Raw genomic sequence first — 17989 nt, 5'->3', positions numbered from 1 at the left:
AACAATCAGGGTTCCTGCTTCTAGCAGGGCACCATGTAAGCAAATCTGTGAGGTGACATGGCACCATGTCACTATCCCAAAACAAGGTACCCCTCCATAGCATACAAGGGACAAAACAATTTCTGATTCCAATGACAGTTCTGAAAAGCCTCAAGATGGGGATGAGTGATTGATTACCTTGCTATTAAAACCATAAGCTACAAAATAGTAAGAGCTGCATGGCTCTATATTTTTAACGTGCTAAACGTGGGACCATTGTTGGGCACACGAGGAAATGCCAGTTCTTGAGGCACCCTGAAAGGTGCCCCAGCAGAAGAGGAAGCAACAGCGTAACACAATGGAGAGGAGCCGTGGAAGTAACATCCTGATATTACATCCCACAGCCCCTTTTGGCATCATCTCAGGCTGAGAAAACACAACTGTTAAGCCTTCTCAGAAGTTCTTTGCCAGCCCTGGGCCCGGGAAAAGGGAAAACTCAAACTCAACTTGAATTCTAGCTGAGACATAAAATAAGCCCTACCATCTGTTAGCAGCACCACAGGGGTTTTTAACCATGGACTGCTATCCCCAGGTAGAGCAGTTCTCTCCTGGAACACAGCATGCCATATCGCCACGCTCGAGCATCCAGTTCAGTGCAAGCTCAAAAGCAGGAGTTTTCTACCTACTAATGCCATTTCCCACTCTTTCCAAGCTATGGCTCTTTTCAACCATGCTTAATTTCAGACCCTGCTGAGATAACAGCACAAGATACATTTCACAGATACATTCCCAGCACATTAACCTTATTCTGACACCAAGGGAAGTCACACTGGTGGCAGGCTCATGCTAGATAACAAACTGTTTGCTACGAAGACATAATCAGTGGTCTCTGCCATGAGATAGAACCATTCAATGGTGAGACACATCTTATGCTTCCCAGGTCTCTCCGAACAATGCCGCAGCCACACGTGGTCTACATCTCCCATTTCAACCTCACAAGACCATCTTGATCCATTGAGTTCCATTCCCACAGATTTCCAGTTTGCCAGCCCACAGGAAAGCAGAACCTACAACCTGGTAAAAGCAAGCGGCACAGGCAACAGAACAGCCTCACAGAAAAGGGCGGATGCATCTATGAGCTCGAATTACTTTCTCACTCAGCATTCCCCAAGATCCTTTCCAAAAAAAAAAAAAAAAAAAAAAAAAAAAAGCAGCATTTAGGCTGCCAAAAGGCATTTCTATTCACACAACAGTCCCCAGGAGCAGGAAAGCTGCCCCTAAAGCACCCTCTAGCGTCGCTTTCTCAGACAGCAGCGAGGCAGGCTTCTGCCAGCATCCCGACTCCCTCCTTGGCATCACAGACAAACTGCCACCAACAGTAATGCAGACTCCCCTATTTCTCTCCAACCCACCTCCGACCTTTGCCTAGAGCATCAACATTAAGATTTTCTCAAATCTTATGAGAAAAGCAACATATAAAGACTGTGCTCACAACATTACTTCCTCCCAGAATCCAAATCCCATCACATACCCCAGCACTAGTACCAACTCCAAGCATCAGGGTAAAGGGTCAGGAGCAAGTAAAATGGTTGAGAGACAAAATAAGAAGTTGCCAAGCGAAACCACTTACGCACAGTGAGGCCGGCAGCATTTCCATCCTACCTTTGCTGTCGCCATATCAGACGTCTCCATGTTTTCTGCTTGGCCTATCAGTAAACAAGAGCATTGAAGGAAAAGGGAGGAGAGAGAAAGGGAAAGTCAAAAGAAGATGAAGAGAAGGAGACGAACAACTTGACAGGTGGATGAGAAAAACCAAAAAAGTCACTTAAGAGCTAGTCCCAAGTTTTCCCTCCTGCCCTCAGAGATAGGCAGTATCTCAAGCTAGTCCCAATTGAGATATTTAACTGGAGTCCGGCACAAGACCTAAGTCATTGCCATCCTCCTCCAACTCCTCCCCCCTGCCACCACCCAAAGGTACAGTAGAATGCTGAGGACCCTCCTCCCAGCTTCCTTTTGAAGTCTGAGCTCTGCAGGGAGCAGGCAAGCAACCCTGTCTTCCAGACATGCTGCTCTTTCTCCCTCTCACTCCACAGGAAAGGGAGAGTGACACAACCAACCCCCCAAATGGGTACTTTAGGAATCAGGACAGTGCACAGGTAAAGGAGGAAGGATCAGACATGAGGAGGGTGGACGCAGCAAAGGAAAAGGCAGCTTCTGAAAGAAAAGTGTGAAAGGAGTCAGCCAGACAGGTAGAGAAGCAATGGTGCAAAATAAGCATACCAGAGACAGACCATTTAAAGAGAGAGATTTACACGTGCAGAGAAAAATGCAAAGTGGAGGCTAGTCATCTGCACCCTGCTGAGAACACTCACCTCAGTAACACTCAGAAGTGACTGGGCCTAAACTAGGGGCTCTTTGGTGCACACTCAGCTCAGACCGAAAATATCAAATCATCGTCTAAGGCAAGATTTGTGCCAGCATCAAGAGGCACCCGTAGCGCCGTAGCCCTGCCTGGCAGAAGCCAGCCCTGATTGGCGGAGCGCGGTGACTTCATGCCGCCCCATTCATCACCGAGCTGCTGCCTCCCGGTCCCGCAGGCTCCTCCTGGCCTGCTCCACTACACTCAATCAGGCTGGAGATCCATTAGCTCGCCAGCCCAGGAACCCTCGTACGCAGCTCCTCACAGCGCCCTGGCAAACCAGACAGACATGAGCAATCCTGGCTGGGAGGGAGGTAGAAAAAACACTGCAGAGCTCAGTCAAATTAAGAGCCTCCGAGGGCTAGAAACATCAGCGCGTGAAAGTGCTTATTCATACAACAGCGCAGCACGCTGTGCTCAGGCACACAGCAGGCACCACAGTGTAGTACACAAAGACCAGGGGCACTGGAAAAGAATTTACAGCACACTGAACAGTTTACACACACTGAAGGGCAGCTACGTAGTCTCTGCAAAACCATAGCGCTACTATTCCCTTGTGCACAGGCACACCTGCCCATAGAGCAGACCCACTGGGTTTCATTATACTAAAAGTATTTTGCATTAAAAGTATTAGTAGGCACTGGAATACATATAACAGATGTCACTATCATGCAGATTTACGATGGAAATAGTAAAGAGGGTCCAGCAGTCCACAGACAGATAACAACACTGAGCACTCAAACCACCTCTAAAATGGGCCATCAGTAACTAATATACACAGAGAAAGCTCCCAAGTCTTGACTTCACATACAGGAAACATTTCTGGTATGTTTCTGTTGAGGCATTCAGGCAGCAACCTGCTTATACACATCAAGGCTGCCACACTACGCCTTTTTACTCAGCATATTCAAATATACCAATCTCATGCTTATCAGCAACATAAAGCCCACCTTATGAACACATGTAGATCACGGGCCATGGTATGCCATAACATATATTTTCCATTTTCATCCCCAGCATTGCTGTGGACATAATGAAGCTTCAACATACCCGATCCAATGCCACATAAGAAAAATATCACCACACCACCTGAGTTACGCTCACTAGGATAAGTATTGTCATCTTCGTTGTGCACTAGATGGATTTCCAAATGCCTCCTATGCTATAACACTGATGACGGTTGTCTGAAAAGCAACCCTAAGACATCCAGTGCAGACACAGACACACAAGCAGCAAATGCCCATGCTATGGACAATCTACTCCCCAATCCCTCTTTTATGGAGCCACTGAAGTCCCTTAAGAGCAGCCTACTCACTTTTGTGCATTTTGCTACAAGTATTCACAGCAGCACAGGGGAAAAAAAAACAAACCATCACCACCAGCCTCACAAAGGACCTTCAGCAAATCCTAAGCTAGAGAACCAGTAAAGCCTGACTTTGCAATTCAGAAAAAGCTGAATTTCCATGCTGAAGTCTCTTTACAGCAGAGGCTATCTGTAGTCCCAGCAGGGTGCAATAGCTTATGAACTTAAAAGCAAACAGGAAACATCTCCTGAGGAAGTCCACTTTTCGGAAGGGAACAACCCACTACGACACACTTTAGGTCAGGGTAAGAATTCAAAGCTCTATAAATAGCTACAGCAACAATCACATTAGCTCAGGGTTTGAACTTGCAATAGCCTCCAAAAAGATGTTTTACAAATTAGAAAACATTGCCTGTCGTAAGAACCACCTATAAATGTCACTGTCCCTTCAAATAGCCATACACTGTCACAACTTACAGACACTAGGGCATCCTCCGTATTGATATAGATTGTGGCTTTAATACCACCCATCATTACAGTTCTAGCTTCACACTAACAAGAGCAGACTCACCTCCGAAAGATCCATGGTAATTGAAAACTTTACATATTCGAGTATTCACACATGGAAACAAGGGGCTTAAAAGGCTCAGGCAGATTAGTTCACCAGAAAAGATGCATAACCTGCAGGCACAAAATGCAATATGCAACCTCTGAGGTAATCACTTCAGCTACAGTTTGATTCTCCCATATGGCAAGAAAGGAAAGTCTGCATAAGTTGGGGGAACAGTAAAAAAAAAAAACAACCCTGTGCCTGTGTGAAACATTCATGCAAAACAATACCTGTTAGTAACAGAGCTAGTGGGAGGGAAAACTAGAAACAAATCAGGAAACATTACTGGGAAAGAGAAAGAACTGCTACAAAGAACGCCAGAATGTAAGGAAGAGATAGTTTAACTATTATGCACCTCAGTGTACACGTATACAGATCCCCAGGAAATGTGCCAGATGGATAAACTCCTGAATCCTTCCCGAAGTCAGCAGTATTCTGCAGCTCTACAGCCTCAGCTGTCAGAGGAAGTCATATGCAATCACAGCATCTGCAAGCTAGGGCACACCTCCATTTCCCCAGGGAGAAAAAAAAAAAAAAAAATCTCAGAAGGGACTCTCTCTCTCTGCTGCAGCAGCTGGGAAGTCACGTGAGACTTCATTTCCAGAAAGTAAATATGCATTTCACACTCTTAGCATCATGGGAGCTGTAGTCACACTGAATACAGAACAGAAAGTGCCCGTAAGCCTTTCCTTTCTAAGCTACACGAAAGCAGCGCTTGTCACAGCATGCAAGTTAGAACTTACAGTCTTGGAAGGGAGAACAAGGTAGAAGAGCATCACAGCGGAAGAGCAGTACCTTCAGCTATCCTGGAAGAAGAGAATGGAGAGAAGCTCCCCTCCATCAAAAGGTGAAGAAAAGTAATTCCCTACAGGGAATTTGGAGGAGGAAGAACACTATTCATGTAAGAAGAGGGTCAGTATCAGGAGGATGGAAAAACTGGGATGATTCAGATCACTATTGCTTCTTTCTTGAGCAATATTATAACAAAAGAGGGCTGCTGCTTTCACACAGTCCTTCCGATCTTCCCCCCCCCCCCCCATTGTCTTTTGTGTTTGAACTCTTAACCTACCATTTGCTTGAGATGGTGTAATAACCTCTCACACCCTAGAAGACTCATTCCCTCTGAAAAGGGTCAGGCTAACAGAAAACTTCATGACTCATGGCATGTTTCATAGAAAAACTCCTCCTTGATTTTAATTCATCAAGAAATGAAAAGCCATCTTCTAATTTTTACCTTCTTTTGCAAGTAACGTGCAGTCACCAGTGAAAAGGTAATGACACTTCATTACCTTGGGCAGAAATATGACCTGATCATCTCCCTTTTTATTTGCATCAAGATGTTCTGAAACAACTCATGGCATGAAATGAGTCACATCACACCATAGCCCAGTACCTTAACAGAAAAAGATTTTCACTCAGATCTCAAGATCAGAGTACTTTAAAGTGCCTAACAGCCAAGATGTTTTGGATCCTTTGTAACCTAAAAGTCTTTCAAGTACATTGAGCTAAATGTCTATATAGAGTCCAACAACTTGCGGGTTTTGGGCTAGCACTGCCTATAGGATAACCTATAGAGACACAGAGGTAGCACACCAGAGAAACAAAGCCTTCTGTACTCATGTGGACCCATGGGGTGTCTAATGCAATATCCTATCCTGGGCAAAAACTAACCTTGGACATTTCAGATAAATGGGTGAAAACCTTGTAGCAAGAACACACATAGCATTACTTTTGGCTTTAACAATAGATACCCTAGAAGAACGACTACAAGTTCATGAACGGAAGAGAAAGGTCCTAGATCCTTAATTTCTGAAACCTAAAAAGACAGAAGAAACTAGCTAAAGCAGGGGCTCAAGACCCAGGTCTTAAACACAAGCTTCCAGTTTGCAGACAGAGGCATTTCAGATGAGCAGTGAAAGCCTCCCAAAGCTCAAGTCACATACCACCCCTCACATGTCTGAGGGGTCTTCCAGTAGCAGTGGCATCAGCAACAGGGTAGAACAAAGGATGGGAGGCTGCAAACAGGGATACAATACAGAGGATGCCTGGTTTCTTCACAGTGTCACATACCACAAAGCTATACACTTCATAGGGGAACCCAGAAAAAAGATTCCTGGTTTGAGGGGACTGATGCATGGCAGGTGCTGCACAAAGCAACAGCCTGTTCAAGCTCACATAAAGAAGTCTTAGCATTTACATGTCTAAGCCTGAAACAAAGATTCTTTTCCAAACTAGAAAAATAACAAAAAGCCTATAACGCTAGAAACTTTGTTAGACCCATACCCCTCAAGCAGGCCCATATTACACTTGGCCTACCATTTAAACAGGAGGAAAGGATTCAGAAGAGAGAGAGCACACAACAGAGCACACTACAACTGAAGATTTGGAGCAGCGTACTAAAGAGGGAAGGGAAAACAAGCAGCAGACAAGGCTTAAGGAAAAATATTAGGTCAAACTTGCAGGAGAACAGGAAAAAAGCAGAGAGGCTCAAGGACAGACCTTGGCTAGTACCATTACAATGCCTGACCTTGTTACGATGCATGGTGCAGTGGGGAGGCGCATGCTGCCATCTTATCACTGAAATGCACAACAAATACTCTGCAAAGGCCAAGAAAGAAATGGATGGGAAGAAAAACAAGGAAAGAGGTGAAGGAAAAGAAGAAACGGAGGTCAGTGAGCACTCACACGGTTACTGTCATCTGCAGAAATGGGGAAGTCTGTCCAAGTGCCAGTGTGCTCCCCAGTGATCTGAGGAAGCGTCACTTCAGCAGCAAGGGAGCAGAACACTGTTGAGCTGAAGGAGGATGGAATCCCAGCTTGTTTACACACACAAGTAGTTTTGAGAGAAAAGGCAGCACAGAGCCGGTGACCTCAGAATCCACCGTAGAAAGATGCAATGCCACCACTGACACAGTTCTAGGATGGCTAGTTGGGCCCCAGAGGTAAGGAGCACTGACTAGGTTGATGAGAAGGCAGAGCTATAGAGAAATCTCTGAAGACCTTGATCTGCGCAAGAGGCACTGGTCCTCCTTTCTCAGCTCTCAGATTTCCTCCATCACAGGCAATTCAATTTTAAAGGTACAGCTGCCTTTAAGTCTCTCCCAGATATGCTGCTGCTATGGGATAATATGCGCAAACCCTGAGAGAATTAAGAATTCTCTACTGAAACAAAAATAATTTGAGGTTGATAATTACCAGAATGAAATTCTCAAGGCCAGAATTAACTATCATTTCTCTTCAACTAGACTGTCCATTCCCAGGCAGAAGCTAACACAGCTTTTCCCCAGTCTCCTGAAACGGGAAGGAAAAGTGGTTTTAACATCAACATCACTACCAGTTTTCCTCTTGGTGAAACGCACAGGTGTTTAGCTCAGAAGAAAGCCAGAGGCAGAGTCCACAAAAGGATGTTCCAAGCCCATCTGACCCATTAGAAGGAAATTTTTCTCCTATTTGCCTTTTCTGCCAGAACTTTCTGATGCACCGGTAAAAGGAGCAGCCTGAGCAGCTCAGTGAGGTATCAGGTCACACAGAGAACCCTGTACACTTTCTGCTTGATAGAGGCGCCCCTTCTCCCAACAACAAACCAGCACCTATTAACACTTCTTCCCAGGGACACACAGATGAACTCCTCCTACTGTGTCCCATGCTCTGCTAAATGGAGTTGCAATCTCAGGGTGGGGAGGAGATACTTAAAAAGAGGCAGGTAAAGTATAAAGTCACAAGGATCTCTTTGTAAGATACACGATTCCATGATTTAACTCCTCCTTACAGTAAGTACCTATTCTTTGTGCACTGCATTTCCAAAGATCATTTCATTTCCTACGGTCATGGAATGCAGCAAGAATTCAGTGCTTACCATCACCACATATTTCCCACCCGACGTTGTTTCTACGGCTTTATATTATAACTCAGTTTGAATACTTTCTATTTCCACATTTAGACTGTCAACTGTAAAGAGCAGAGATGCAAATATTTTTCAAGGTAAACATTGCAAATACTTGCATACGCTAAAGATATATAGCACTAAAAGAATGGGAAAGGCCATAATAAAGTGTTTACCTGCTGACTGTAAAGTTCGGAAAAAGCTGATTTGTTCAGGGATACCAACCTGTACAAGACAGCTGCTATCTTAGAAGATTAGGAGGATGTTTCACCAAGCAAATCCAAAACAACTTGAATTCCCAGTTCAGACCAGGGCCCTTACACTTTGGGAGAATTTTTCTGTCCCTACAGAAAAGTACAAGATATCCTGCACTGAGCAGCAGATTCAGAAACAGCTGATGGCCACGCTGTAAACAAGGATCTGTAAAGGTCTCTGTAAGGGCAAAAGCACATGCATTCAAGCTGAAAAAAAAAAAAATATTCACAGATCCTCTTCCACCACTCGCATAACCTGCCAGTGTCTCAGGGGAAGCTGAGGCAGCAGCATCATGGGTCAACAGCACTTCATCATCCAGCTGCAGTCTGAAATACAGGCAGAATGATTAGCTTCTCCCTGTGCATTCAGCTTCTCTAAGCCACTGGCTAGAAAGCCAGGGCTGTGAAAAGCGATGCTAACGCTGATTTGCGTTCTGTGCAGCGAGGATCCCCTTTTGCTTCCACTTAAATAGCACACCAAGTCCAAGACCATGACCAGGGATCCTAGGCATCAATGTATGCAAATAATATTAACAAAAGATTTAATGCATGACAAACTAGACTTGCAGCTATCGTATCTGGGGAAAAAGAGGGAGACCTGGTTAACGACTGAAAGTAACACAGAACTCCAGACTGATATTTTGAGATGTACTTTTTTTAGTGTTTGCCCAGCTGATTCCCCAAACAACCCCTTCCCGTCACAAGGAAAAGAGATTAGAAAACGAGGACCTGAAGAGCCGTACACCATCCCACCCCATTTTATTTTAACATCACCTTTGTTTTACTGCACTGTATTTAGTAAATCAGTCACACCACATAAGATGGAAGTCAGGAACAATGTACTTTCAGAGCTTTTCTTTGCAGCAGGAGCACCAGGCACATTTATGACATGACTCATAAGTACACTTTGGTTTCTGATGACATCTCAGTTAAAGTGTTCCCAGCATGAACAAAGGTGGGTTTCTCTGACAAGGAGACAAAGAGAGATTGCCTACACAGTGCCCTTTTTGAGGAAACCCTGCACTGATTTCTAGCATCAGTTTGTTTCTACGAGTGTTATCAAGAAGACATTACTGGTACGGTTCAAATTCCCAGACCCTTCTACATTTGGGCACATACAATAAAGTCAGAGGGACACTTACAGCCCCTAGATGCGTCCCAGGCCATATCCCAGCTTGAGAAGACATCCCCAATCAAAAGGGATGTGTTCTACACACCTTGAGAAACTCTGGCCCAGAGATCTGCAATACAGATTTCATAGCAGTCACTTCCTGCATAGATCTGGCCACACACCAAAATAATTAAGCATCAGGCTGCCTAGAAAACCCCTCGCTTCCCTGCATCTTTGCAACGCTCTAGCTCTGGTTGTGAGAGGCTGAAATCAGGCAAGTTCTGAGACTCCGATGGCTAATTTTATAGCAGGATTGAAGTTTTAGAGCTGCAGCAGAAGCCCACAGTGGCCTTGTCTGTCTGAGCCTGAAATTGGTCCAACTGTTGACCGAATAAAAGGGCAAGGTGAATAATCTCAAGAGGCCCTAAAACAGGCTTAATGCCAACACTTTCCCTCTCAGAATGCCCTTCTCCACATTTGGTACAAAACGGAAGGAAGTGCAAGCAGAACAAACCTAAATTAATCTTCTGAAAAACTAGCCTCACTCTCAACAGCCAGTTGGCATTTCACAGCAATGACTACTTGAAAAAAGTCCCAAGTAGAACATGCAAACACGAAAACAAAGCTGGCAGCGCAATACATTCTGCACCACAGCCACTGCTTGACTGCAGCATTTCATTGGCAGAGGTGATTTAGCAAAACCTGGGTACCTCTAAGCAGGCTAGGAGGTACCCTGTCCAAGGATCACGGGGAAATATCCTTGATAAACTCACACCAAGCAATAGATACCAGCATGCTCTTCAGCATCCAGTTGGTAGCATCATTCCCTCAGACCTGCTGTAGGCAACACAGGGAAGGCTCCGAGCACAGTAAATGCTTTGCTGCAAGGTGAAACCATGCAAACTGCTCAGCAGCTGACAGCACGCTGCACAAAAAAGCCCCCTGCTGACAAGGGCCAAGGAGGCTTGCGTACAGAACTGGAAACCTATGAAAGGGGATAGTTAATTATAATGCATCCCAGCCTCCTACCCCCTTCTCCGCCACTCCTCCACATGCTTCAAGACAGCTGCCGTAATATTCTGAGAATCACAGCACCCCCAGAGGATACAGAGCTGATGGGGTGACCATTACTTAAGGTCTGCGAGTGAAATGCAGTTACACAACTACAACTTCTGCTCTTGGGAACAGGAAGGAAGGGTAAGGAGTCTGCCCAGTGTCTCAGATAAGGAAAAAGAGGGACATTAAAACGCCTCTTCACCTCCTCCTCATGTTCCTGAGTATCACGAGTTAGTGACGCAGCCGTGTGAGGTCTGTCAGACCTCCTCTGCATTCAGTGATATGCAAGGCACTTTGGGGTTTATCTAATCTTAACTAACACTAGTCCAGTAGAGACAGAACTGATCAGGAAATGGAGAAACGAGATCCAGATCCTGGTTTGTCCTGCTGTTACATCTAGTGTAAGACCATGCCTTTTCTTGTGAAATTACATTACTGATCTGTATGGAGGCTCTCACACTACAAGCTCTCTCAGAGCTGTCTTTAGAAGGGAAGTAGGCAGGTATCATTTGACCATGACAGCTTGAACAGAGGGCCAAATTTTAAGAATTGCTTCTTTTTAGTGACTCTGGAGATTCTAATGCTCAGAATTACCCAGCTAATGCCCAGAATTATGCTATTTGACTACATTAGTATACAGAGCGTAGAATTACCCTGCTCTCAAGTCTGCTCTGAAGTCTCCAAACTTGCAGGCTCCCATGCACTGAGCAACAGCCACCACCAAGAAAAAGGCACAAGGAAACCAGTTAATCCCACCCAGGTCTTCTCCTTGCCTCTGGCCCCAATAAGACAAACTGAAGAGAGGTATCTGTCCTTCCATATACCTCAGTCGTGGAGGAGGGAACAACAGGAACTATCACCTTTGCTTCAAATCAAAGTGCTCTCAATTTAGTCTCCTTAGGATTAAAGGAGAACAAGAATGGAAGAGCTTGCAAATGGAGCACAACATTGATGAATCAAATCCAGTACTGACTTTCTACAAAAAGAACAGCCTTACCTCCACTGACAGCAGAACATTGGCATACTCTGCAATTAACAACAGCTCATCTTCAAACAAAACCAATGTTGGCATACAAGGAGCAGAGAGCAGGTGATACTTCCATTCATAGTAATTCTGCTGACAGTAGCCAATCTGGCAATCCAAGTGCAATAGATCTGATCTTAAGCTGTTCTTGTCTTCTACAGCACAGAATCAATGCTGGGGCTCAGGAAGCAGCAGCAACCAGAAGGTGAGAGAGGAAAACCGATACTAGCTCTGAATCTAAATATTAACCACCTTTCCTTGGCACAAGTCTCCTTTGTCACCTTTCTCATTACGCTTTCTATTTAGTATTAAGTCCAACTGACTCGGAGTTTGTTGGAGCTAGATCCAGATTCAAACTCACCCTAAAGTTATCACAAAGGCACCAGGGTTCTGGTCTGAGACCCTCTGGGAGCTCATTAGCCTCCACAACAAGGTCTTTAGCACCACTTTTGAAAACCTCCCTAAAGATGATGCATCAGGCATCCATCCATAATAGAAACAAGCTACTCCGGGATTGCACTATTATCAGGACCCTCCCTACCAAGGACTCAGTCATCCCTTACAGCTAGCACTGTTGGCAAGAGCAGTGTACTAGCCTCCCCAAATTTTACACTCATACCATAGAAAGCAGCAGCTGGCTTCTACTTAATGGTCCCCTTTATAACAGCATCTATTCCCCCTTTTATTCCAGTAAGCTTTTCTCCTTAATAATACAGGAGGCCTATACCATGCTGCACGGGTTAGCACAGCTCAGGTCAGAGAGCTACTGCATTCTGCTCCCTGCAGCATCGTCACATCCAGACACACAAAAAAGGGTCCCCGGGCTCTGTCAGCCTCGACCCTCCCCTTTTAAGAACGGACCCAGCACGTGTGGCCACATTTTGCCCTCAGTCCTCACTTGTTCTTCAGCTGCCCCAAGCAATGGAAAAAACCTTCCACCCTCCCTGAAGCTGCAGAGGTAGCAATCTTTTCACTTGCAGGAAAACAGGGGCACAGTACGTTAGCGCCAACTTTTTTATCAAGGGGAAAGGGACACAGGCTATGAAGATGCAGCATAAGCAAGCCCTGGGTACACAGATAAAATATGGAATTTATCCTGACCTTTTACACACACCCCAAGGATGTAAATTTTGGCACCCTTGCAAAGTTTCACCTCCTTTCTGATCTTTACACAACTTCGTGAGAATTCAAGCAGCAGGCAAAATTTCTTAAACTTGCCTATATCTTAAACCATTCCCTAATCTTGCAAGCTCTCTTTTGTGATTTTTGATCCTTTTTTTGAGAAACTTACTAGCTTGCGCAACGGAAAAATAAGCCCTGCGGCCCTGGAACCATCAGAATAAGGTACTGCATAGATTAAGGGGCTAATCAAACTGAAACCAAAAGTGTACGACATACCAAACTCCGAGATACTTTAAAACTAACTGCTCTTCCCCATTGCCTTCATTTTGATATGATCTCTAATGTAAATCATTTTGATATCATTTCTTGTAAACTGCCAGTCACTTCTCTCCCCTCTATTTCCCTGCAGCCTATTGCTTTCCATCCTTGTGCTTTCCATGCTGCTCCCTCTTCAACAGTTTGTCTCCTCCTTCGACTATGAGTCTACAGACTGGCGTTTTTTCCTCCAGTTCAGTATCTTAACTTTTACTCTTAAAGATACTTGGCATCCTAAACCCGATAGGTGCCTCAGTGTCATGACAAAGACAAAGTCCTTGGGTCAAGCAGAAGCAGGCTCGTGAAATTGGACTTAATCTAGATGAAAGCCCAAGGTTACCCCAAGACAAAGCAAAATCTACATAGGCTCCCCCTCAGCATAAAGAGCCAGGCACGACAGACACATGACAACTTACATGACTTTGCAGAAGGAAAGCTTTTTCCTCAGAGAAGATACACGCAGATGGCAGACCTGCTTCACTGCTGTGCTGCAGGACACCTTTTCAGGGTATGGGTTCTGGACCATGGCCGTACTTCACAATGCACAAGTCAACAGCAGCACTTACACCTCAAGAAAAAAATTGCTGGAGAGCACCAAATGCATCTGCCAGCAGCAGGACAAAATTCTCAATCTTCTCTGAAAGGACCTGAGAATTGGAGCACGGTCCTTGGAAATCCGTCACCGCGAAGTTAACTCCACTGGCAGCATACCCTGGTACCATCCTTTACAGCAAGAGCAGGCAAGCACTGAAGATCTTGGCTAAGCCTAGTCCAGATTTCAGCCATCCTCAGCTATGTATTCCTCTGTTTTTTATCCCAGAGCCAACTTAGCAACTCAGCATCCCTTTACTTTTAGCTAGGGTAGCTTCTTTCAGCACTTTCCCAGATGTACGGAGGTTGGTACAGATCCTCACTCGCTCTCTGCTCTAATCCTTCAAGCACAGCACAGGCTCCTTCTGCCTGATGTCAGCAGCAGCGTGCCAAGGGAAGGTGCACCTTCCAGTACATACCACACGGTTTTTTGCTCTCTCCTCTTCTGCCCAGTTTTTTTTCACAACTTGCAGGACTGCTAAAACCCTTGGTGATTGTGTCTTTCCAGGGGGATTTTTTTGTTGTTGTTTGGGTTAGTTTGTTGACTTGGGTTTTTGTACGGGTTTGTGTTTTGATTTTGTTTGGGTTTTTTTGGGTTTTTGGGTTTTAAGAGCTGCTGTACAAGTCCATTGATCAGGTGAAGAAAATTGCCTGCAGATCTTTAACAGAAGCAGAGCACTCCAAAAGTGTGGTTGGAGGACCTTTTGTTAGTGGTCAAAAATGCCACCATAAGAACAGAGAAAATCATTCAATTTTCAAGAGTCTAGGGATTCAAGACTCTTTCATGTCCAGCTTCACACCTTACATGAAACTCAAAACACGTTCGAGTTACTTTTTGGTTAAGTTTCATAAGCACAAGTCACCAGCATCCAAAGGAAGACTTTACCAGCAGAGCCTGATGCAATTAACATTGGCAAAGGCCAAAAAAAAAATACCCAAAGAGGAAAAGGTTATTTACTAGCCATGGTATGGATCATTTTAGGCCCAGTATCCTCCATGAAAACAGAAGTTACTTCTAATTTAATCTAGGCAGCAGGAATGTTGCCTCCCCAATAAGAGGTCAGCCGGCTCACCATCACCCTGACTCTGTAGAAATAGGCCTGAGACCTGACTGCGCTCCAGCTGAAACATGTCCCTTCCCACCAGGAACCTGTTCTCAGCACCAGTCTAAAGGCTCCTGTTTAGTTTACATCTGAAACAAGCAGTACTTCCAAAATATTCCCTTCTTGCTATGCTCAGAAATCCCCCATTTGAGTATTAATGAAGCCTAACACTGTTTAACCTATGAAATCTCAGAACAAATGGTACACCGATATACACTACACAGAGGAAGTCCAGGTAGGATCTAAGTACCCATCTGCTTTGCTGTCAGATTCTTTATTTCCTGGTTGGAAACACCACTCCCCGCTAGTCAATTATGCCAGGCTCCTCAGCACCAGAGAGACTGATAATTGGAGTGCAACATATGGAGGAAAAGGTTAGCTACAACTACCAAGTGCTAATTCTGAGCCAGACTCTGTTGGGATATTAATTAGCGCTTCAAGGTCAGGATGTTCTCTCAAGTGAGTCAATTCCTCAGATGCTCAGTCAGCTGCTACTCAGTTCTTACTCAATCTATTGGCCTTTGACATCATAGTGAGGAATCTGAGTTCAAGAAGCATTTGCCCTACTAGACAGTTCGTAAGAAAGACCTCTGACCTCAGAGACAGCTTATGTGTAATAACCGAGTAAGAGACCTGAAACAATACTCTGAGGGACCATGCCTGGATACAAGCATGCAGACTGGAAGACACCAGTCAGATGCGTCTTGTAATCCACTACGCAGCAGCACAAAGGAAGCTGTTCCCAAATCACAGCATATGCCCTCCTGTGGGCTCACTGTAACCCACAGTCACAAGATGAGCTATGGAAAATGCAACATGACTCTACCGTACATGCAATAAAAAACACTGGGTATTTCAGAAACCAAAGTCCAGATGTAATGCTGGACCCCAGGATGTTAGTAGGGAAACAGGCCCAGGATAGAAAGGTGGCAGTAGCTAAGGGCTCAGAGTTCATCCACAGATGAAGAAAATGAAGCAGATTCAGGCTCAAAAGATGAATTACAAGATACAGCAAAATTCTTAATCACATGGCTCTGAGCAAAGCAACAATAATAAATCATGGACAAAAATAAGCATTCATTTTTCAACAGCTTCTGTGCCAAAGCTGCAATTTGAGGTAGTCATTAATCAACCCTAAGTACATGAAACAAATTTCTTCAGGAACATCATAGCAGTTCTCACCCAGCTGCAACCCATGAGCTCTAGATATCTCAGGACCATTACAACACAGCAGAAGGGAAATACAACAGCTAAGCTCAATATTGTCCTTGCTGAGCATAACCACACATGAATTTTCGCTTGTGTATTTAAAGATCAGAGCTGATAATGATCAATACACAGCAAGTTTGGTGAAGTTAGCTAAACCAGCTACAATTTCAGGGAACGAGTCTCAAGAAAATGTAGGGTACATCAGGAGTTTAATGCATTTGTTCTACTTCTAAACAGATGAAAATTTTGGTTTTTTAGACATTGGTAAAGACCAAGGTAAATCACACTTGTTAAACAACTCTGAACAATACAGGGAAAACAAGTTAAGGACCTCAACCAGCCCAGCCCATGTAATTTCACTGAGTGGTTCCAGGCATTCCCCCAACTCAGCTGCCGACAAACTTACCTGTCTTCACGCATATGAGGGCTCAAGAATCGGGACAAGTCATCATCGTGGCTGCTTTGCTGGCTGCTCTGTTGGCTACTGCAATGAAACAGGAAAACAGAAACAATTAGATTTGTATAAGTCCCTATGAAACACTCTGGTTTAAAGCCAGAACAAGAAAAACACGAGGTTCATACTTCATATTTGGGGGTGTTAAGAGAAAACAACAGAAGACAGCAAGTTCGTATTTGCTTTACACCAGGCATGACTCGTTAGATGCCTCAACCTCACTTAGCGACACTTTGCTAAGAACTTTCCAAAATACATTGCCTATGCACTGTTTCATCATGCCATCCCAGAACAGTTTCATACAGCTTAACATTCAAATATCAAACTGCTGTCTGTTCATACACCCCCTACTTCCAGGCAGCAGGACAAAAAAGCAGTTAAAATGAACTCTTACTAACAATGAAGTGGCTAACGATGAATTTCTGTTGGCGAGTTGCATGCTGAGCCCACAAGATGTCACTCTCCCTCTTTAAATCGGTGTTTTGGGGCATTTTATTTTTCTCCCCTACACGTGTATTGTATGGAGTCAGCCTTATTCCCTTCTAACAGCCTCCACCTGCTCCAAGGACTCATCAGGGCTCCTGCTTATCATTTGTATAGCTTTATTTCTTTGAAAGAGCTTTCCTTCCAAGCACTAGACAGATCTGATTCCGCCTCCAGGTAACAGATTATAGCGCAAAAAGCAGATGTCCCCGGGATAGCTTTAATCTACTTTACCTGGGTACCACCAGCTGTGGAGTCATGGCAACACAACTTTAGCATAAACTGCACAGTCCCACTTGGGACACTTGCCCGAGCACACAGGATGTGCTAAAAATGCTGTAGCTTCGCTGCTGGCAGGATCTAAACTGTTCAAATAAAGCCAGTTCAGGTATACATGCGCATGCTTGTAACTACAGCTTCTACCACATCATACGCAGATCTGCACAGCACAATACTGTATCAAAAAGAACCAAATCACATCTTTTCATTCTAAAAAGCAATAATTCTCAGGCACTAACGCTTATTTTGGGGGGAAAAGCATAGTACCAAAACAATAGGAGTTTTCCACGAAGTGTACGTGTTCGGGATTAGGAGGGGGTTTTTTTGTTTGTGTTGGTTTTGTTTGATTGTTTTTACCTGGCCTTCAGCTTTTTAAGCACCATAAGGAGGACCCTATTTCTTGGAAGAAGACACTTTCTTCTGCTGTGCAAGAGGCATTCTCTACCTTCTTTCCACTTCAACAATACTCTCTCCCTTTATAAATTTCTCAGAAAAAAAACACATTAACAGATTTTTTTCTTCTCTAAACATACTCTGGTGCTTGCATAAAGTAATTATAGCCATTCTTACCTACACCTACTTATACTTTACAACTCAACTACAGAAAGAATCACCCAATGGTAGCAAGAGTACTGACTTGAAAAAATTAAGTCCCTTGCAAAAATAAGAAATTACTTCTACCACCGCAGAATATTAACAGAGAAAATACTTGAAAAGGTTGAGAGGTTTATGTGTAATCTTGTCTTTGTCCTTCCAAGGAAGGATAAAAAACTGCCAGGCCAGCAGGGGAGGAA

At 44.3% G+C, this 17989-nt stretch overlaps 1 protein-coding gene across 5 annotated transcripts in view; it reads right to left on the bottom strand.

Annotated features, from left to right (window-relative positions):
* Window positions 1-17989, bottom strand: part of GRAMD1B (GRAM domain containing 1B) — a 91933-nt gene that overhangs the window by 64711 nt on the left and 9233 nt on the right. For 4 of the 5 annotated variants that reach the window (XM_074162295.1, XM_074162297.1, XM_074162296.1 and 1 more), the window contains exon 2: window positions 16386-16463. In XM_074162295.1, coding sequence (XP_074018396.1) covers window positions 16386-16463 — 78 coding nt within the window. The remainder of the gene's footprint in view (window positions 1-16385; window positions 16464-17989) is intronic. The other variant, XM_074162299.1, reaches the window with a different exon arrangement.

Source organism: Numenius arquata, chromosome 22 (assembly GCF_964106895.1).
Source record: "Numenius arquata chromosome 22, bNumArq3.hap1.1, whole genome shotgun sequence".
Classification (NCBI taxonomy): Eukaryota; Metazoa; Chordata; class Aves; order Charadriiformes; family Scolopacidae; genus Numenius; species Numenius arquata.
The sequence above is the reverse complement of the archived record's forward strand: the minus strand, read 5'-3'. Positions and strand labels throughout refer to the sequence as shown.